This window comes from Xenopus tropicalis, chromosome 5, assembly GCF_000004195.4.
Source record: "Xenopus tropicalis strain Nigerian chromosome 5, UCB_Xtro_10.0, whole genome shotgun sequence".
NCBI lineage: Eukaryota > Metazoa > Chordata > Amphibia > Anura > Pipidae > Xenopus > Xenopus tropicalis.
The window spans coordinates 39,092,807-39,116,793 of NC_030681.2; the positions used below are offsets into that span (position 1 = coordinate 39,092,807).

A 23,987-nucleotide genomic window follows, 5' to 3' on the forward strand; every position below is an offset into this window, starting at 1 on the left:
AGCATACTTGCGTTAATTTAGAAGCGATGTTGCTTGCGTTATTTAAGTCGCGAAGACTATTTTCGTGCGGTATTTGACAGAAAGCGCGCTATTAAACGCATGCCGCGTGCGAAAAAACGCACGCCATATTAGCCATACACGGCATTACTTTCGTAAAACTACTTTTATGAAAATGACCATTTCCCTGCAAACTGGAGGCTGCATCACTCTAGGGCCAACACATAATTGAATAAATCCCACTGCAAAGTCCATATTTTATTGCCAAAAGCTCATTAACTGTACTTTTCTATAAATACCGCCTGCCTCAAGTAGGTGTTATTTTTCTCACAGACAAATGCGATATTTAGCGCGTCTAAGTGTTTGTGAATCATGCGTTAGTATTATTTCTGCACACAAATTAAAACAAAGCATTAAAATTAACGCATGCGGTAGCGAGAAATTTAACACATGCGATATGCGACTTAACGCATACGATAATACTTTAGTGAATCGTGCGTTTTTTTTGCGTCAATTTTAATGCAAAAAAAGCATGTGATATGCGTTATCGCACTTTAGTGAATCAACCCTCATGTCTCATACCTGTAGGAGTATATAATTACAAAATGACATGACATTTGGGGGCTGATTTACTAAGACACGAATTCCGACCGAATTGGAAAAATTCCGATTGGAAAACGAACATTTTGTGACTTTTTCGTATTTTTTGCGATTTTTTCGGCGCCTTTACGACTTTTCGGAAATTATCGCGACTTTTCCGTTACCAATACGATTTGCGCGAAAAAACGCGAGTTTTTCGTAGCCATTCCGAAAGTTGCAATTTTTTCGTAGCGTTAAAACTTGCGCGAAAAGTTGCGCTTTTTTCGTAGCGTTAAAAGGCACGACGTTTTGCGCAAGTTTTAACACTACGAAAAAATCGCAACTTTTTGCGCAAGTTTTAACGCTACGAAAAAATCGCAACTTTCGGAATGGCTACGAAAAACTCGCGTTTTTCCGCAAAAATCGTATTGGTAACGAAAAAGTCGCGATAATGTTCCGAAAAAAATCGCAAAATACCGATCATTACGGAAAAAACGCAATCGGACGCATTCGGCCCGTTCGTGAGTAAGTAAATGGGCCCCTTGGTGTTGTATCTCAAGTTCAACCCAATGACATGTCATTGGGGATAAAAACAATAAAAAAATACAGAAAAAAAAATCACGGTTTGTTTTTAAAAATAGGGTAAATAGCAACATTTATATGGCCGAAATGAACTGCATATAGTCTGCACAAAAAAAAAGGTGCTGTGTATGCCACATCATGCACAGTACATGGAAACCATACAGAGGCCTTATAGATGTCAGTTAAGGCTGATGCCACACGTGGCGTTTTTATGCGGCGTTTTTTCTCAGCCTAAAAACGCCACACAGCCCCTGACTATGGTGTTTTTCAGCCTAGTACTGGTGACGTAGCAAATCTCGTTTCCATGGTGCTAATAGTGCGAAATAGCAAAAAACGCTGCGTATTTCCGCTAGGTCTGCCAGCTACTTTGCGTATACATAGGAATAGCTTGCTTAGCAAATAATGGCGTATTTCGGCCAACGCTTGAAAAATCCGTGCTAAGGCGTTTTCTAGCGGATTTCCGCATTGTGTGGTTTGCTTCAAGTCTTTTCAAGTTATTTCTATGGATGATGATATCGGGCGTTTTTCAGCCGCTGAGAAAATTAGAAAATACGCAGCGTAAAAACGCCACGTGTGGCATCAGCCTTAAGATCAGGCTTGCTAATCACCTAAAACAGGTTGACACATGCTTACCCATTTAATGCAACATGTATAAACCTGCCCTTTTATGGAAGCTCTAGGAATTTGGATAATCTTGCGATAGAGTGAATTTTTCAGACCTAGTTAATAAAAGTTGCTAGTGAAGAGAAGCAAGCTGTGTGCTGCTGCGTGCATGCATTATATAAACTAATGCTTTGTACAATTACAACAGAGCTTTTCTGGCATTTTTGGTTTAAAAAACCTCTTTTACCGACCAACTATTATTTGGCTCACCCTTATCTCAAAACAAGTTTATTAACTTTGAGGCTAGTTACAGTTTCCCTTGGTAGGGGCAACCTCAACAAAATGAGAACCTCTGACTGTAGTGCTAAAAACTAGCAAAGTTTTACCAATACATAGACAGGGCTGCCATCAGAGGGAGGATACACATTGGAACCCTGTGGCTGTCACATTTGAAAAAAATATGGGGCATGTAAAGGGCAGAGTTTGAGGTTGGTTTGGGGCATATTTCAATGTAACAGAACTTGACCAAGTGTCCTTTAGGGTTTTTTTTTTTTTTTATATATTGGGGATCCATTGTGCTTAGTTGGCAGAGCCCACCACTCAAGCAGGTTAGGAGACCAGTTAGCTAGTAGCCCAGGCCACCTGTGGTGAAGAGACTTGTTAACTGAGTAGTAAGGGGGGCCCAGCAAATGGGCTACACTTAGTTGAAGAATCTCATAAAGTTGTTACACCCTTTACCCACTGAAATGAATAGTGTGTGTACTGGATATATCAGGGCAGGCTGCTCCAGCTGTATTGTCTGGTCAGGATATTTCCTTGACTGGGAAATTCAGGCATGTCACACTGAAAAACTAAATGGAAACCATGTGACTTGTGTCCCAACAATTTATGTTTAAATGTAGACCAAACTTTAAAATGGAACTTAATAATGGGATTTGGTATATGATAAGACTTCAAGTCTTGTTTAGTTAGCCATAAAAACAAGGATGTTCTAGCAGGGGCCGATTTCAAAATCAGCCCACAGAATTTTACCGAGCTGATCATGAGATTTGGAACCTTGAGCCTACCTTGATGATATGACCGAAAATGGGTAGATTTGTTTATTAAGTGCTGTCTTTTGCCCCAAATAAAGTGTAATAATGCCCGTTAAAGTGATGCTAGTTCTTTGGTATTAACAGGCCCAGTCAGTTAGTTTATTCTGTAAAGATCATTTTTGAGATTATAAGTGTAAAGTCACAAGGGGCATCTTTTTGCCTGCCTGAAATTGCCTCCAGCGTGGGCCAAAACATGTCCCAAAATATCATGGGTTTCAGCAGACTCAAACCACATGAAAAAATGCCTTCTTCTGCATTTCTACACAATTCAAGTGTTTTAACAAAAAAACACAACCTGATCTTATTTGAATTAGTGCCTTGTAATAATCGTAATTATAACAATTTCAAACTGAAGATTTTTATTCTCGATTGTTCCCCTTTAAACAAATCCAATAGGATTATTGTTCATCCAATAAGGATGAATTATATCTTAGTTTGCACTGTTTAATTATTACAGAGAAAAAGGAAATCATTTTTTAAAATATGAATTATTTTTTAAAATGGCATCTATGGGAGATGGCTTTCCTGTAATTTGAATAACGTTTCCCATACCTGTACTGTATATTAAACCTATGTGACACAATCATGCTCAGCTTTAAGCAGATGAATAGAAAAACCTCCAGAGAAAAATTCTCAATCTGGATTCTACTGGCAATCCTTTTTTCCTCCACCAGGTCTTGCTACTAAGCTGAACCTGACCTCTACATTCCATGCCACTTAGAAACCCTGCCACAGAAGTCCCATTGATTTCACCTTCACTTGTACATGTATTTTTGATTTGACATTGAACAACCAAAAACAACTGTGAAACTTAATATGGTGAAAGTCTTTATAAAACAGAAAGTACAATTTAGGGCACATGTATTACCCCAATGCAGAGGTTTTCATTCCCAGAATTCAAGTATCATTGCGGTCACAAGGGTGATATACCTGGCAAAATACCAGACACAACTGCACAGTCTATCTGGTGTAATTTTTCAGTGTTCCTGGTGTGGGTTATGTCTGTACCTGATTCTTTTGAAGCAAGTGTGCTGTGCCTGTTAATGCTGGGTGCAAAGGGAACCATGGTGGTTTTCCAAACAACTAACTGCAGGGAAATTGCGGGGACCACAAATGCACTTGTGGGCATAAGTGCCTTTATATGTCTAAAAAGTATATAGGCATCCCTTTGTCCAACCAATTCCACAACCAAAGGTATTAATATGAAATTGGTACTCTTAGCCTTTAACATTCTCATAAAAGTCAGTCTTCTGCTCTTGTGGTAATGCTTTCAATGAAAAAATATATTAGGGGATTCTGAGGGATATGGCTTGAAGAAGAATCTGCTTTAAAGCACCAAGACGTAAAGGCCATGTTTAGAAGAATGTATTATTTTTACTCAATTTAGTTTCTTTAGAGTAGTAAACCCAGTAGTAGTGTCCAACCAGGAATCCCCCCTGCCCACTAACAAAACCACAAAAGAGCATCATTTAAATGTAAATAAGATCTATAGTCATTTCAGACAGTGACCCATAGCTCCCTGAATGGTAAGCCGCAAAATATAATATAAGGAAAAGAATAAAGGAGAAGGAAAGGATCAGACACCGGCACATACACAGACTTTTTTGTTTGGCTTTTCACTCTACTGCACATTTGCACCCGATGCAAAGAAAGAAGCGAAGAAGTGGATGACTCACTTGCTGGTACCCCAGGCAGGGGCAGTTTTCTACTAACAGAAGCTCCGGCCCTGGGTACCAGGTAAGGGATTACAATCACTGGGGGGTGCCTAATATTTGGCAACCTCCAGTGATTGAGCCTTTCCTCTTCCTTTACGTTTACAAGTTCATGTACATGTATAGAATAGTAACACAACCTTAACTATAATACGTTACTGGGAATTGTTGGGGTCGTGTATAATTAGGGTTCAGATGGAAACTAAACCACTAGGTAAAGTGTAAAGAAAATCATACCTTTAAAAGACTGGTCATCCAAAAATCTCATTCCTCTGGTCAGTGCAAGTGATTAGGGTAAAGAGAAGGCAGACATATCATCATCATTTATTTATATAGCGCCAGCAAATTACACAGCGCTTCACAATAAATTTAAACAAACTGGGATCATAAGTTTAAGAAATAAGGGTATACAGAGTAACAATAGGACCAGAAGGCCCTGCTCGCAAGAGCTTACAATCTACATATAACACACAATTTGTATGATTGGTGGGCATTTTTAAAATTCAAGGATTAGAATCATAAGCTGTATTGTGTAGGGAAAATGGAAAAAATGGTTAGGAAAAGCAGAGATGCGGGGAGACATAATGGCATATGTGGGAGAGGTTCTTTTTAAAGGGGTTGTTTACCTTTAAATGAACTTTTAGTATGATGAAGACGTTGTCTGAGATCATTTGCAATTGTTCTTCATTTTCTAAAATTTTATATTTTTTTCATTATTTAGCTTTTTGTTCAGCAGCTTCAATTCAGTATTTTAGCACCTATCTAGTTGCTAGGGTCTTATTTACCCTAGCAACCTGGCAGGGGTTGGAATTATAGGCTGGAAAATGAATAAGAGGCTACATAGAAAACTTAGTGATAAAAATGAACAATACCAATAAAATAGTAGCCTCACAGAACAATAGTTTTTTGGCTGTTAAGGTCAGTTAGCCCCATTTCAAAGCTGGAAAAAGGCTGAAGAAGAAAGCAAATAATTTAAAAGGTATATAAAATAAATAATGAAGACCAACTGAAAAATTTCTAGGAATAGATCATTCTATAAATAAAATTAAAGTTATACTAAAAGTTAACATAAAGATGAACCACCCCTTATATATGATTTATTAGGCACAATATTAGAAATAATTAGACCATGCATGTAATATCTATTGCAGGTTGGTAGACAAACTAAAATCCATGCTGTTTAACCACATTTGGGGCTGCTTTGATGAATCTAATCAAGTTTTGTTGCAGTGTCAGATTTTAGAAGCAAATTTATTAAAGGACAAAGGCTTGTTTTGATAAATATGCCCCTAAGTTTGCCAAGGGATGCCTGGGATAAGTAAGAAATATGGAGTTGCAGCACTACTTTTTTTCCTTAAAAATCACCACCCCAGGAAAACACAGGGATTGATTTCACTGGAGGGTCCCTAAAATCATGGTGCCTGTCAGTGAATTTGTCTTCCCTTTAAAGTGTTAAAAATCTATTTTAACCCTGGTAAGAAAACTCCCCTTGGAAATTTGCAACAAATGTATGGCAATGCAGCAATGTAATATTCTTTGCTTATTTTAGATCTAGTAAATGTCTTTTCTGTCATATTTGAATTAGGTGTTTAGACAAACTGAAATCTAAACTATTAGGGGCCTATTCATTATTGCTCAAGCCTTCAGGCTTCAGCCTTCAGATTATCCACATTTTTTTAAAGAGCAAGCTCTAAAACTACCTACAAATGCTAGAATAGTCTGAATTGTATTTCATGTTAAAATGTATTTTGATGTTAAAACACATCTGACAAAAAGTTACTGTGTATCCAGGAATCGGAATCAAGAATCAAAACCTAAATCACTGTAAAGGTTGCCATAAATAAATGCCATAAAATAAGATATGCTTGTTTTGCATGACCTACAAACTAGTAGATCTTTCCTGGATGTGCCCAACTAAGGTGGGCGATATGGGGCCAATTTGATCATCTGGCCCTAGAGCGGTCGGAGCCAGGATCATGAGCTGATGTGGTTAACGTTCCAACTAAAAAATAAAACCTGACTGATTAGGCCACATAATGGTTGGGTAGGTCCCATACACAGGCAGTTAAGCTGCCAAATTGGTACTCAAATCGGTAACTTAAATCTACCTGTGTATGGCCACCTTTACTGTCAATTAACAGACTGTAGGTAAGGAAAGTCTGAGAATAGGCCTAAGAGAACTGGTTTCTGGGCGAAGATGATTGAATATTATCTCATTTGGCCATCAACACAAATGGGCACATTCCCTCTCAGCGTGTCTGTCAATTTCATATTCTGCCACTACATACATGGGCTGTACAGTACCCAACCAATCGGTCCATGGGCCAAACACAAGGATACTGTACAAGGGGCCATACTAATTATGACCACCTTTTTTTTGTTCTCTCTTTTGTTGTCTGTGGCTCCATTTCAGTTCATCATCTGCTGATGCACCACGCACTGGCCAACATTTTTCATTGGCAGATGAAGATTTTCAAGCCTGTCCAATCAGTTAACCAACCAATATCCATAGCAGGGCTGCCTTTTCTATGTGGAAAAATCCATTTGCAAAACTGGGAAGGTACGCTCTCTTCCACAACTGGTGCATAGGCAAGGCAGATTGTACTTCACATGCACTGATCAACAAAGGAAAGGGGAGGTCGGAGTTCCGGTGCTCAGGGCAGTACCAGACCGAAAAAAAGTGCTGATTCATAGCACAGTGATGTATGCAAGGATTTTCCATTCAGAATACACATGAAAATCCACACATGTATGGCCAGGATAGTCCAAGGGAGTTTGTGATTTGGATAGATTGATTAATCCAGTAGGATTATTACAGAATGCTATTTAGATAATGCCCCCTCTCCATGGAGCCAAATACACCAAGATGTTGGGAGAGTACAAACAAAATCAGACAAACTACCCTTATAAACATGTTAAAATATGATCAACACGAGAGATTCAGAGAAGGACAATTGCTGCGAGACTAAATATAGTGTACTTTATCATACAGAAACACAGTCAAGTCAAGTCAAGATCTAGCCTAGTAACCAGCAGCAACCAATCACATTTTTGATTTTATTACTCTAACAACATTCGACCTGTAAAAGCAAACTGCTGATTGGTTTCTATGGCTTATTGAAGTTGGAGTAACTTCGCTCCTTTCTTTATAATTCCAAACTTTTCAGGTTGATTTTAGCACATAATCTGGTTGATGAAGGGGTAAGATACATCTAGTATAGTGCTTGAAAATAGGGCCAACAGAGATACTACTGGTGACATACCTGTAAGTGATATTCACATGTGTCCCTGGTTCATCCCGCTCCCAGATTAAGGCAGTTCTTTCTGGACATTGGTGCACATGTTTGTCAAGGCAATTCACTAGGGATAGAAACAAAAGACTTTGTAATAAGAAAATGTGTTTCCATAATGAGTTCAGATAATATATACACTATACCAGTATATGTATCATGATATGAATCAGTTGAATCAATGTCAGTTTTAGATGTAAAACAAAGGGTAGTAATAATTATACACCAACCCACCAGACAAGACTGCTATATACGTCATGAGAAATGTAGTATGTTTAATAGCTAGTTTAGTCTCATATTGGCATGCCAGGACCTTGTAACTGCTTTGCTCACTTGATATTTTTCATCTGGCTATTTACTTTCCCAAAACAAAATTTTTGTGTTAATCTGAGCAATCTAAAATATCATATAAATAGATGTTTGTCCAGTGAAACAGACAACCATATACAGGTATGAGATCCATTATCCGGAAACCTTTTATTCAGAAAGTTTAGAATTACGGGAAGGCCATCTCCCATAGACTCCATTTTAATCAAATAACTAAAATTTACATCTTGACTAAGATATAATATAAGTTATAATATAATCTTAGTTGGAGGTAAAACAATCCTATTTGGTTTATATTGTGTTTAAATGATTACGAGATCCAGATTATGGAAACATTTGTAAAACCCCAGGTCCTGAGCTTTCTGGATAACAGGTCCTATACCAGTACAGGTATGGGACCCCTTATCCGGAAACCCGTTATCCAGAAAGTTCCGAAATACGGAAAGGCCTTCTCCCATAGACTCCATTTTAATCAAATAATTCAGAATTTTCAAACTGATTTCCTTTTTCTCTGTAGTAATAAAACAGTACCTTGTAATTGATCCCAACTAAGATATAATTAATCCTTACTGGATGCAAAACAATCCCATAGGGTTTAATTAACGTTTTATTGATTCTTTAGTAGACTTAAGGTTTGGAGATCCAAATTACGAAAAGACCCCTTATCAGGAATACCCTTGGTCCCGAGCATTCTGGATAACGGGTCCCATACCTGTACTTGATTCCAACTAAGATATAATGAATCCTTAATGGAATCAAAACAATCCTATTGGGTTTATTTAATGTTTAAATGATTTTTAGCAGATTTAATGTATGGAGATCCAAATTACGGAAAGATCCCTTATCCGGAAAACCCAGGTCCCGAGCATTCTGGATAACAGGTCCCATACCTGTATTAGTGTTATTTGGCCACAAATATTCATAGCAAAATTTCACTAATCTCACAGGACAGATGATCAGTTGGGTAACTTCTGGCTCTGTGCAATTCTGGACTGATCAATAACCCCAAATGAGATGAATCATCACTGCGGTTCTGTTCCTCACATTAGACGTTAACTGACCACACTGGTTTGTATACGGCAAAATTTCTCTGGCCCCATGTTATCTGATCATTGTCCTGAGGATAAACAGTAACACATTTGAACTATTGTGCAGAGTCCCTGGAAGCAAATTACATTTATGTGCTGTTTTATAGATACATTTCTGTGTTTTTATAGTTATATATTCTCCATTTTAACTTCAGCACAAGCACAAACCAATTATCATCAGTAAAACAAAATACCTGTGGTTTGGCTGCTATTTTAGATATTACTTGAACCCAACATTATAAAGAGGAACTCCACAAACAATAACAAAACAAACTTCCACCTCCTGCCTATTTGTCAGAAACAGTATTTAGCCAGTGCCACAGCCGCGCAGAGAATATGTTCTTCAGAAAGTGTAATAAGCACACGGCAAATACAAAGCTACTGAAGGAAATAAACAAAAACAAAAATTCATCCTTTACTGGATGATAGCATTTCATAGCATTCAGTGAATTATAAGTTCTTGTGTACATTCTGATTGCTATGGTTCTCCCTGAGAGCACCTATTGGCATTGTGCTGCTGGGAACTTGCTCTATACTCTAGCACTAGATTTTGAAGTATGGAAGAGGCTTAGACGTCATGTTAGATAAGATAAAAGCAATAAAGGACAGCGTGACCTGGCTGGAATTTTGGGAAGTCCAGCCTTTATAAAATAAAACATGATACTTGTTTTTTTATAAAGAACACATCAGTTAGAAGGCAGCAGATTGCATTTGGTGAAACTCTCTAGAAAACAGATATCAATTTAAAAGTCAGAAATTAGGATAAAAGGTAGAGGGCTCAAACAGGAAGAACAGCAACAAAACATAACAATAACAAAAAAGTCTTGCAGTTAATCTGGTTTTTCAGTAGCGGGTCAACAAGGGGCAGCATTATGAAGGTAATGCAAATATGGGACCTGTTATCCAGGTTGCTTGGGACCATGGGTTTTCCAAGTAAGGGGTCTTTCAGTTCTTGGACCTTCATACTTTGTCTATTTAGATAATGGGTCCCATGCCTGAATTTTGAAATTTTGAAAACCCAAAAAAAAAAAAAAAAGACTAGTTAAAAAAGTTGCTTAGGATAGGTCAATTTATAATACATCTATGTACAATTCAGTTACTTCTCTTAATGTTGGATTGGCATCCTGTGGCTCCACAGCTTTAGCAGTAAGATCTAGGAGTAATCTGGCGGCTGAAACCCACTATATCGTAGACTGAAAATTGGACATGCTCTGTCTATTTTTAGCTGCCCCATAAGGATCGACAGTAACTTTCTGCACATGTATTTATGTCTCTTTGGGAAATCAAAATAACCTAAGTTTTCATAGTAAACTGACAAGCACGTGGCTGCATATCCTAGAGTTAAATTACTCAAACAACCACAGATCTTGGCACTCAAAAACTGAGAGCAAATACCTGTGCGCACCCCATGAATGCAGAGCAATGCCTGGGTTCAGCAACACTATACTCATGTGAGGGGAGATGCACTGGTCCCCTCTGCCACCTACCAAGTGCAGTGACAAAATGCAGGGTGCTTCTTTAATGAGCACTAGGGGGTGCAACTTTGTGCTCATTAGAGCTTGGGCTAAAATAACCCCTGGGGTGGAAGTGAAATCAGCAGTCTTTGAGTGAGGATCTTAAAGGAGAAGGAAAGGCACCCCCAAGTGACTTTAATCGCTTACCTTCTACCCCGGGCTGGTGCCCCTGTAAGGAGAAAACAGCACCAGCACGGGGTACCTGCGAGCGAGCGCTTCCTCCTTCGTTTTGCCGGGACCCCACGACAGGCGCATGCGCAGTAGAGTGAAAAGCCGACGTCTCTGTTAAAGTTCGGCTTTTTTACTCTACTGTGCATGGCATTTCGGGGAGATTAGTTGCCCGCGAACAGGGAGATTTGTCGTGGGCGACTAATCTCCCCGTGTGCCAGAGCCCTTAAGCTGCAAGTCTCAGTTCCACCAAGAGACCTGTTTATCTTATTAGTTTCAATTGTATCTAAGTGCAGGTGTTGAGTATTCTGGGCTCTCTGCCAAAACCCTACTAATTAAATTTGGGAAACTTTGTATTTTTTTTGGGTTCAGTGCAGGAGATCAAAGGAAATGAGGGACATTTCAATAGGAATCCAGGACTGCAGGCTGAGCTGTTAAAATTAGTACTGTCCCCGAAAATTGAGACAGTTGGGAGGTAGGCAAATGAAAGTACCGTATATACTCGAGTATAAGCCGAGTTTTTTAGCACCCAAAATGTGCTGAAAAATTAACCCTCGGCTTATACTCGAGTCCCTCCAACTAACACCCTCTGCTACCTGATTCCCTGTGTGCTCTTCTGTGCTCCGCTCCTTCCTGGTTCCTTGCTCTGTCCCCGGGCATGACATCACACGCTCCCTGCTTTCAGCTCAGGTGTCTGTGTCTAATGGTGAGGGGGAGGGAGAGCCTTTACAAGCAGGTAGGAATGGAACTGTTTGAAGCAGGCAGGCAATGGAACATCAAGCCTGCATGCTATTGAGGTGAGGAGGGAGGGAGCTCCTTGAAGTAAACCTCAAGCTGAATCCTCTCAGTTTATGATGTGCTCCTTTTGATAGACAGGTTAAGGAGCAAGGCATTAATGAGTGATTACTTCTCCAGGTGAACCTGCTAGAGGAGGCAGTAGGGGGGAGCCTGGCATCTTGCATACTCATTCCCTGCAGGTATTTGTTCAGTTAGATTGATAGATCCTAATTTTATTGGAATTTATTTTGATTATTGAAACTTAGAAGCTGCTGCATTTCCCACCCTAGGCTTATACTCGAGTCAATAGGTTTTTCCAGTTTTCTTAGGTAAAATTAGGTACCTCGGCTTATATTCGGATCGGCTTATACTCGAGTATATACGGTATATCCTGGTTATAAATATATTTTTGTAAACCTTGGTTGTTCATGTGCATAAATGCGCAGCACTTAAATGTTTAAAATGCATAATTAATGGTGGCAAAGACTAAAGATGGCCATAAACAGGCAGATTTCAGCTTCCGATTCAGGTTCTTTAGACGATTCGGCAGCTTACCTGCCCATGTATGGGCACCCCAAAGAGACTGATTACTGGCCTAAAATTGGCCAGATCTTGATCGGCAGGTTTGATTTTCCTGTTGGATCAGGGACCACATCAGCTTGTTGCTGTAGGTCCCCTATGCAAGTGCTCATGCCTATGACAAGTCTGCTCACTTGACTCACCATACTTGGCCCAATGACCTATGCATGAAAAGCACTGGTTTATCAGACCATGCCAAAAGTAATTTTAAGGTATTATAAGGCAATGTTCCATGGAAGCATTTTATTTAATCACTGTCATAAACGAGACAGTTATAAAGCAAGTTAATCTAGCACACAAAGTCCACAATTATCTAATAACAATCATAATTTTAGCCTGATTGTAGTCTGGTGCATTTGGAAAGTAGAAATGACTTAGCAAGCTTCACCCAGACCCAGATAATAGAGAGCTTGTAATTTGCACCCAGTATTATCCATGGCAGACATGGGTCTTGTGTGCACTGCCATGGTCACACAGTAAAGAATTAATCATCCTGTGCCATGATGGCAATACCAAACCAGGTGCTGTGAGACAACACAAAACCCCTTCTCAGGCTATCAAATTTTGCATGCAAAGTCCATGATCTTCTCTTATAGAGTTGCCCCTTTAACAATTACTGTCTAAAAAACCTGGTGCACCACAATTATACAGGTATAGGACCCATTATCCAGAATGCTTGGGACCAAGGGTATTCCGGATAAGGGGTCTTTCCGTAATTTGGATCTCAATACCTTAAGTCTACTAAAAAATCAATAAAACATTAACTAAACCCAATATGATTGTTTTGCATCCAATAAGGATTATTTATATCTTAGTTGGGATCAATTACAAGGTACTGTTTTATTTCTAAATAGAAAAAGGAAATCAGTTTTAAAATTCTGAATTATTTCATTAAAATGGAGTCTATGGGAGACGGGCATTCCGTAATTCGGAGCTTTCTGGATAACGGGTTTCCGGATAAGGGGTCCGATACCTGTACTTTTAAATATTAAAAGTATATTGTATGTAAAAAGCAACTCATACTGCAGAGTCGTTGAGTAAGACCAGTCTTACTTAGAAAATATACATCTATGGCAAACAAAGAGATTGATCACCCACAATAAATTTTTGCTACCTGAAAATCCCTTAGCATTAATGTAAAGAAGCACTTGCAGAATCACTGGTAGTCAAACATATGAATTGTATGACCACTAGAATTTCTGGTGGTTCCTACTATCAACAAGTCTTCCCTTGTGGCATAACCCTTATTACATTGTAAGATGCCACCTTTTTTCTGGGTGCCAGTTTTTTTTACTAGCATGTTAATATAAACCTATCCTAAAAACTGCTAATTTAAAAAAAATACTTATGACATAATAAATATTTGCACACAATGTGGCTGCACAAATGCTACAGCAGTATCATTCAGACTCCATAACCAGGCAGCAATCCAGCATATATATATGTTTGCTTCTTTAAATATATGTTTTGATTTTTTCACAAGAAATCCCTGAGTTGCTGGTCTTTTTTATACTATATATATATATATTATAGAAAGCGTAACACATGCATTCTTTAAACATGATAGGATATAAAAAATCATTAAATAATAAGACATAGTAGCATAGTCCTTACAATTTTTTTGCATCCATGCAGAGCCAAAGGAAAAGTGTAAACTCTTTCATTCTGGCACCTGTATCTACAGTCAAAGCAATTCTGGCAAGAGATAGGGCCTACACCAGATATTTTCAATAAATCTTCTCTGTCCTTGTTATAAGTAAAATACTATGTGTTAATGTACCTGGCAGGTTTGATAAGGCCATATAAATTATTTTTATGCTCCTTTATGAAAGCTAGTTGGCAATAGCTAAATGAATTCTAACAAAACTAGATCAACTTTACAGAATATATTTCCATAATTATTTCTGATTTAAAGAATACATTGCTAAGAGCAGGGATCAGTATTAAGAATAAAGTAAGAAGAACTTCTGCTGCTCTGAATCACAACAATAAAGTTTGAGGAAGTTTACTTTATGATACAGTCACAAACTAGTCCCTTCCAATTGTACCATCACTGAACTTGTGACTATGTACAACAGGTTCTCATGACATTGTGTTCCTTAGGTCATTTCAACCCAGTGGTCCAGGCGAAAGAGAAGCTGAGATCCATTATAAAAAAGAGTGTATGTAGTACTCTTGGATGAGACTGCCTACCTGCCCCTGCTTAGGTAGGACAGAACTGATTTGTGGACCCTAAAGGTAGGGGCTTGCCAAAAATAAGGTGGCTAAGAATTAATGCAGATTAGGGACATGTCTAGATGTAATTAGGCAATTATAGGGTAGGTTTGGATGTCACTTAAATGAGAACTCCACCCAAATAGAATTTTAAATAAAATGTAATTTTGACCAACTTTACAATATACAATATACATTTAACAGAAATGTTCAATGGTTTAAAAGTTATTTGTAGATATAATTTCCATTCTGTACATATAATTTGGGACTGTCTCCTCATTCAACACTTGCTGCAGTATGTCTCGGACACCCTGAACTTTCCATGTGTTAGGTCCCCATTGGTACTTGCTGGGTGTGGCGTTGTCTGATAAGACTAAAGTTTCTACATTTCAGTTCCCATCAATCACAGCATAAATATGTATGAACCCAAGGAATTGTATTAATAGTTCAGAATGCATATAATGAGCAACGCGATTGGCTGTACTGGCACTACACTAAACCCAACAGCCCTCAGGCATTTAGTGCATTATGGTGCAAATTTATTAAGCAGATGTGTAATAAAATCTGGTAGGCATCTGACTAATATAGAAACTGCTGTACGACCTGTACTTAATTAGGATTATTTTTGGCAGAAAACAGTGTATTGCATAGCTAAACAGTCATGTAACAGTCATGTATAATACTTATACGAATGAATCTATTTTTATGGGCTTTGAAACCGGTAAAAAAAAACTGCAGTATTCATATTGACACAAACAGTTTTGGACTGGCCCACCAGGATACCAGGAAATGTCTTGGTGGGCCCAGGTGTAAGTGGGGCCTCCTGCTCCTAACCATTTGGCCTATTTATAGTCATTCCCTATATATATAAAGGGGAACAAAGAGGAAAAACAGATGGAAGGATAGATGCTATCATGGAATTTAAAAATAATGGGAGAATAAAGATATTGAGCTAAGAAAAAGAAAAAATATTTTGGATAGTGGGTCTATGGTCTAAGGATTTCTGGTGGGCCCCAGGGGTCCCAGTCCGACACTGGACACAAATTAATTCTGTAAATATGCACGTATGCAGTTGTTACTGGCAATAACCCCAGTTTAGAATAACGCACAGCAGGTGGGTGACTCAGCATTAGGCTAATGTCCCACAGGGAGATTTAGTCACTGAGATTTTTAAAACGCGAATTCCAGCGACAAGTTGCTTGTCTTTTCCTAACAAGCAATTACTAGAGATAGCCATAACGGAGCGATTCTATCTCCCACAAATCCAGGTGTCATATTGCCCACACACAATTAGAAATTACATCCAGTGCAATGGGGAAATCGCAGCGACTTCCCGCTCAGTGGGTTTTACTTTCAGCAATTGTTGTTTCGAATGAATGTTTTCTTTGTAAAATCTCTCGAAAAAGGGTCTCACATAGTGATTTTGGAGTGATAACTGATTTGAAGTAGTATCGTTAGTTTCGGTACTGCCGATTTATATTCTTCTCTATGTAGACAAAATGAGCGACTTGTCGCTGGAACTCGCTTTTTAAAAATCGCAACGACTAAATCTCCCCGTGAGACATTAGCCTTATGTTTACTTTTAGTATGTTATAGAATGGCCACTTCTAATTTACTTTTTAATTGGTCTTTATTAACTATTATTCATTTTCATCTTCATTTTCTAACTCTTTCCCACTTTCAAATGGGCGTCACTGACCACAGCAGTCAAAAAATATTGCTCTGTGAGGCTACAAATTTAAGCACAAATAATAAAAAATGAAGTCCAATTGCAAATTGTCTCAGGATATTGCTCTCTACATCATACTATAAGTTAACTCAAAGGTGAACAACTCCTTTAATGCTACTACAACTTCTATTTGCCTTACAATGTCATATCTATATATATCACATCAATAACCTCAAGGTTGAAATGCAGGCTTGAACTTGATGACATTCATTCTTATGCATGGTATACTATATGCTGTTAAGTGTATAATTAACTGCTGTGGAATGGTTTGTAAGATCAGAGAAATAACAAATTGGGTGCTACTCATTTAACCCTTTCACTGCCAACAACGTACAGCGTACGTTGTTGCAGTAAAAGGCTTTATTTGCCAACAACGTGCGCCATAGTTTGTTTGGCAGATAAAGGTACTCTCTGCAAAAGCAGCATGTGCGATCGCATCGCGTCTGCTGCTTAGTCTTTACTTCCTGTTCGCCCCCCCACCCCAAGCACCGGCCCGGATGAAGACTGCAGCAGGAGGACCAGGACTGCGATCCCTGCTTCAGGACAGGTAAGGTGGGTTTTTTTTGCACTTACACACACTTACATACATTTACACACACTTACAGCAGAAAATTTTGCAGTTTTTTTTTTTTCATTTTGCACACTTATATACACTTATATACACTAATATACACACTTACACATTGTCACACAACTTTTACACATGTACACACACGTATACACAAACACTTTTTTAAAAAAAAAATTTTGTTGTGTGACTTATTTTGTCGTTTCACTAATTCGCACAATTTTTGTGGTTTTATTGCATTTTTATCCCTGTATTAGTATTCCTGATCTGTTTTTAGCATAGCTTTGCCATGTGTAACTTTGGTGTAGAAAAATAACTTTACTTATTTTGAATTCATCAGAATGTGTACTTTACAAGAATATATGGTTTTCTGCAGGTCTCTGTATAGTTAGGGGGGTTACGGCACATAATACACTGTCAGGGGGCTCTGTGCAAAAGCTGAGTTGGCAGGCGAGAAATCCATATGCGCTATTTTCATTTTGGGGTCAGTACATACTGCAGACTTTGGTATATCTATACATATTGGGCATCAAACTGTTCAGTAGACCTCTGGTGTTCCTATTTGGGGTGATTTGCCTTTGTACGTAAGAAATTGTGTGAGATAAATGCAGCAAATTGCAAAATTGTTAGGCGATTTTCTGAAATGTCATAAAAACCACTAACTTTAGGAAAGCTTTGCAGATTGGTACTTCGGCGTAGAAAGGATTCTTTACCGATGTTGGATTTGTCAGAATGTGTACTTTCCAAAACTATATGGTTTGCTGTGTTTTTCTGTATAGTTAGGGGGTGTTACGGCACATAATATGCTGTCAGGGGGCTCTGTATGCAAAAGCTGAGTTGGCCGGCAAGAAATCCATATGCGCTATTTTCATTTTGGGGTCAGTACATACCACAAACTTTGGTATATCTATGCATATTGGGCATCAAACTGTTCAGTAGACCTTAGGTGTTCCTATTTGTGGTGATTTTCCTCTGTATGCAAGAAATTGTGTGAGATAAATGCGGCAAATTGCAACATTTTTTGGCAATTTTCTGAAATGTCATTAAAATCAGCAAACAGTTAAGCTTTACGGCTAGGTACTTTAGAGTAAAAAGAAATGTGTACCCATTATAGATTCAGGGGAATGTGTACTTTCCAAAAATATATGGCTTTCTGGGGTGAGTGTACTTTTTTGTACCAATATCCCACATGAAGGATGTAAATGTGTTGATTTTGCAGGAGCTGAAAAGACAGATCGTATGGGGGTATTTTCCCACATGCCACATATTTGGGTAAACCTATACATATTAGGTATCAAACTGTTCAGTTTTATGGTGTTTTATCTTGGTACCTAACACTATGTGGGAGATAAGATGCTGCAAAGTGGAGGGGTGAGCATACTTTTTACTAGCTTTATCGTGGGATAATATGATATAATGATGTAAATGTGTTGATTTTGCTGGAGCTGAAATGACAGAAATGATAGATTATATGGGGTTATGTTCACTTTGGGGCCCCTACATGCCACATACTTGGGTAAACCGATACATATTGAGCATTAAACTGTTCAGTGGACCCCTGGCGTTCAAATTTAGGGTGTTTTATCTTGGTACCTAATGCTATGTGGGAGATAAGATGCAGCAAAGTGGAAGCTTTGAGGGGATTTTTGGAAATGTCATCAAAATTGCTACATTTAGAAAAGCTTTGCGGCTTGGTACTTTGGAATAGAAAGACATGGGTACCCATTTTAGATTTGGGGGAATGTGTACTTTCCAAAAATATATGACTTTCTGGGGTGAGCGTACTTTATACTAGCTTTATCCCACATATAATGATGTAAATGTGTTGCTTTTGCTGGAGCTGAAATGACAGAAATGATAGATCATATGAGGGTATGTTCACATTGGGGCCCCTACATGCCACATACTTGGGTAAACCTATACATATTGGGCATTAAACTGTTTAGTGGACCCCTGGCGTTCAAATTCAGGGTATTTTATCTTGGTACCTAATACTATGTGGGAGATAAGATGCTGCTAAGTGGAAGCTTTGAGGGGATTTTTGGAAATGTCATCAAAATTTCTACATTTAGAAAAGCTTTGCGGCTTGGTACTTTGGAGTAGAAAGACATGGGTACCCATTTTAGATTCGGGAGAATGTGTACTTTCCAAAAATATATGGATTTCTGGGGTGAGCGTACTTTATACTAGCTTTATCCCACATATAATGATGTAAATGGGTTGATTTAGCTGGAGCTGAAATGACAGATCACATTGGGGTATGTTCACATTGGGGCCCCTACATGCCACATACTTAGGTAAACCTATGCATATTGGGCATCAAACTGTTCAGTGGACCCCTGGCGTTCATATTTAGGGTGTTTTATTTGGTTACTTTATGACCTAAAGGAGATCAGATACTATAGACTGGAAGCTTTGAAGTGATTTTTTTAAAAATTTCACAAATTTTGATAAAAACCAATAACTTAAGGAAGCATTGCGACTTGATAGTTTAGAGTAGACAGACAGTTGTGCCTATTCTGTATTCCCCAGAATCTGTTCTTTCCAGGAATGTGTAATTTGGGATAAACCTTCTGTTAGTGGATTTTGGTCTTGAAATCTAAAGTATGCAGTTTTCTGAAGCAGTGCTTTGGAAATTTGGTAGTGTACAGCTGGGAGTTTTTGACCTATACAAGTGAGAAATCTTCATAAAACTATATATATTTGGTATTGGCACGTTCAGGAGACATGGAACTTTCCAAATCAGTTGTATTTTTGTGCATAAAATAATTTGTTTCTGGTATGTGTGTTTATATTATAGAAAATGTGATTTTTTAATTTTTTTTTAGACATTTAGAAGCCTATATCTTGTTACAGAATTGGAATTACACCAAAATTCTACCCTATTTTGAAAGCTTAGGTTGTCCTGAAAAAAGCAATATATTGTTTTTTTGGGTAAACTAAAAGTCCCCCAGAGGAAAGCCCCCTAAAGTGAAACATGTTCAAAAACTGTCTGGCAGTAGAAGTTCCACTTTGGTACAAAACGGCTGGCAGTGAAAGGGTACTGTATGGGAACTGCCAAACACACTGCATTAGGGGAACTTTATCACAATAGTTGTATAGGTGCATATGTTTCATTCCACTTTCTTGTAGTGTTACGTCAATGGCACATTGGGTACCTGACTGTCTGCTTCAGAGGAATAAGGCAGGTGCCCCAGGTCAGTCAGGAATTCCTGTTTCTAGTTTGGGCCATTCAGTACTTGTGCTATTGCCAGGATGGGCAGTGATTGTTAATACACATAAGATACAAAGCTATCTACTTTGCTCACATGCTAGCTATTTCTTACTACAAATCAACATTTTTGGTATCCAGTGCTTTTCTCCTACATATAGCATTATAATGCAAAGTTAGATGAACAGATGATGTTTTCAAATCCTAGTGAAAAAGAGCCAAATAATTATAATAGCTCTAGCAGCATGGAAAATTATCTCCAGGACAACAGAAGAGAGAAGCCAAGATTCCAACTGTGCTTTAGTATGGCATGTCTGGAATCTTTGTAATGGAAAATAAACTTTTTTTTGTCCCTGTACCTTTAGTGTTCCGTGTTACTAGGTGTTTAAAAATCAATCTAGAGCCTCACTGTGTATGCTTGGGAGGTTGTGTTATACAGTTATACAGTATCTCTTTATTCTACCTCACTGCCAACCATGTACCTAATCCCTGACTGTGCCTAAGAATACAAACAAGATAAACTTGCCTATTTCAAGAGACTGATCAGATATTAAAGACATACCTCCCAACATTTGAAAAATGGAAAGAGGGACAAAAAGAAATCCTGCACGTATCGCGACAAAATATTTTGTCCATGCCCATTTTTGCGACCACACCTCCTAAATACCACTCCCATTTTACTAAATTTGGCACACCTCCTAAATACCACTCCCATTTTACTAAATTTGGCAGGTTATTTAAAGTTTGAACACATTTCTGCGTGGTTTGGGGTCTTGTTTTATGTCTTACTACAGTTTTGCTAATGCAGTTGAAATTGCCCTTTAAGCTGCAAGTCTCAGTTTCCCTAAGTAACTGTTTAGCTTATAAGTTACAATTGTATATTAAGGTCCCCATACACGGGCCGACTATAGCTGCCGATATCGGTCCCTTGGACCGATTCGGCAGCTAATCGGCCCGTGTATGGGGAGAGCAGAGCGGCCTGGCCGACCGATATCTGGCCTGAAATTGGCCAGATCTCGATCGGCCCAGTTAGAAAATCCAGTCGGATCGGGGACCGCATCGGCTCGTTGATGCGGTCCCCGATCTGACTGCCCCATTGCCGCCCCCATTAACCTAAATGGCTTGTTAACTTTCTGGGCTCTCTGCCAAAAGCTCACTTATTCAATTAAGCGTGAGAAACAATGTATCTGAGTGCAAATGAAGCTTGTTAAGATATCTGGGCTCTCTGCCAAAAGCTACTTTTTAATTTTTATATCTTTTTTAGAGCAGGAGATCAAAGGGAAATGAGGGACTTTTCAGTAAGAATCTGGGACTGCAGGTTGAGCTGTCAAAAGAGGGACTGTCCCGTGAAAATCAGGACAGTAGGGAGGCATGTAAAGAGACAGCAACATGAGTAAAATATACAGCATAGAATAAATGCTGAAAATATATTCTGTCTATTCGTTTCCCCTTTCACACTCATCATCTTACCAAGCCCGGATTTGTGGCGAGGTCACAAAGGCCCAGGCCTAGGGTGGCACAAATTTAGGGGCGGAAACAATGGGGACAGGAAACGCAGCATGTCCTGTCCCTAGTGCTCCGTATGTGAGCTAAATGGAAGCGCATTGGTGATTACGTGATCACATTACGCACACTGTGATTACGAATCTGGCATATCTAACCATTAATTAGCTGAATTATTTTAACTAGAGATAATAAGTTTAGTATAAACAATCCCCTATATTTTGGCTTACAGATAAGTAAAAGTCCATTATGCAAGGGGATTATATACAGATTTCCAACTGGCTAAACTGCAAGGACTAACATGGAATAGCTTTGATTGGCTGCATATTAAAGGAGAAGGAAAGGCAAATTCACTTGGAGGGTGCCAAAATGTTAGGCACCCCCAAGTGACTTCAATCGCCTACCTTTTACCCCGTGCTGGTGCCCCTGTTAGGAGAGAACAGCACCAGCCCGGGGTACCTGCAGCGCTTCCTCCTTCCTGTCTCGTCACGCGCGCATGCGTAGTAGAGTGATTGTCTGGGACATTCGGCAGCAGCACGAGTAGGAAGGAGGAAGCACTCTCGACAGGTACCCCGGGCTGGTGCTGTTTTCTCCTAACAGGGGCACCAGCCCGGGGTAAAAGGTAGGCGATTTAAGTCACTTGAGGGTGCCCAAGTGACTTTGCCTTTCCTTTTAAGACTATGAAAACTCCAGAAAACTATGTATTTTCAGAAAGTGCACATTCATGAATTCAAAATGGGTAAATATATCTTTTTCCTGCAAAATATCAAATTTCAAACTAAACTTTTATGTTTTATGGGCACAAACAGCCTACTAAAAGCTATTTAGAATTGAAAATGCAATAAAATGTCTAAAAATGCAACAAATTCACCAAAAATGCAGTAAAACTACCCAGATAAAGTACAAAAGGTATTGCACAGAGCGAATAGCGAATATGCTATTCACATTTGCAATACCATTAGGGAAGTGTTTAGGTCTGGTGCCACCCTAGGCACTGAACCTTAGTAAGCCCCTGAGGCGGCGCAAGTGCCATGCCAACATGCCGTGCACCTGTGCGTGTGACGTTACTTCCGATGTGCGTGATGCCATTTCCTATGGAGGAAATGCACCAGGCCCCTTCACCATCTCAGATTTCCCCTGAGGCTGGTAGGTCTAGCAGCTGTGGAGGGGTTTTTTTTTTTTAAAAAAAACCAAACTTCATTGATTATATAGGTATCCAAGGGCTGCCCCCCGAAGGCTGCCGTCCTAGGCACAGGGCCTTGGTGCCTATATGTAAATATGGCTCTAAAAACCATAGTAAAAGTTAATGAACTACCCTTTAAATGATAGATAGGTAGATAGATAGATAGATAGATAACATATAAAGCAGATTTGGTGGGTTCCTTTAGTACAGCAGCCGCAGATATCCATGCTTCTACTTACTGCACATTAATGCATACTCTGGTGCATACACTCACTTTCAGAAACTCTGTGTGTCACTCAGCATCACGTGACCAGGCCTGGCACAGAAACCATGTATAGTTATCATAAAAGAAACAGTGAATCAGATATAGCTACAATCTTTCACGTGTTTAAACAGTACTGTGGGGATTTGTGGACCATTTCCTGTTTGAGGGCAAAACTCTAGTGCAGGGAAAACAATTTGCCTCGGTATGTATCTAATCACTATGGCAATGCTCAGGCAAATGTCAATAGGCGGCTCAGAAGATATCACGTGACAGAGGATGATACTTTTGTTCTCTAGAGCGGTTTTTTTTTCTGACTCCACCAGTATTGTGCATACTAAGGCAACACACACCCACTCCTTGTCTCGTCTTAGCCAATCGGCGGTGCAATAGGAGCCCAACCCACGCCTCAGAGTGCAACACAAGTAAAGTATCTGTCTGACTGCCAAGAAAAAGAGAAGAACGCATTTAACTCTTTGAGGCCACCCACAGCAGTTAAATTCATTGAGTAAACTACCCATAGTTCTCAGAGAATGAAAGCATTCCAGAACACGAGCTGTGCAATGTGTGTAGGGCCCCCAGTGTCAGACTGGGATGCCAGGGGCCCACCAGAAAACCTTAGACCCTTGGCCCACCCTTCAAACATTTTTTCACCTACTTCTCAAAAGTGTATATTTTCCTAGTTTTTTTTTTACGTACTATAATCTATTCTTCTTTATATTTAGTAGTGTTGCCATAGAGAAATAGGAAATGACCATGAATTAGGTGTTTGGCTAGGAGCAGGAGGGCCCACTGACACCTGGGCCCACCTGGAGTTTCCCTGGTATCCCTGTGGGCCCCACCCCCAACATATAAGTGCAGCACCATGTGCATGCAGAACATCTCCCGCCTTCAGTCACTGGGTATATTGAAGGTGATGTGTGTAGAACAGGTTACTAGAGAGTAACTGGGGATGGACCCCCAACCATGAATATGAAGTACTAATCAGACCCACTGTAACAACTGGG

The 23,987-nt window shown here is 39.2% G+C and overlaps 1 protein-coding gene across 1 annotated transcript in view; it reads right to left on the reverse strand.

Moving 5' to 3' along the window:
- Positions 1 to 23,987, reverse strand: part of acss1 (acyl-CoA synthetase short chain family member 1) — a 63,121-nt gene that overhangs the window by 38,161 nt on the left and 973 nt on the right. Inside the window, exon 2 of the mRNA XM_002937453.5 lies at positions 7,831 to 7,927. Within this exon, the coding sequence (XP_002937499.1) occupies positions 7,831 to 7,927 (97 nt within the window). The remainder of the gene's footprint in view (positions 1 to 7,830; positions 7,928 to 23,987) is intronic.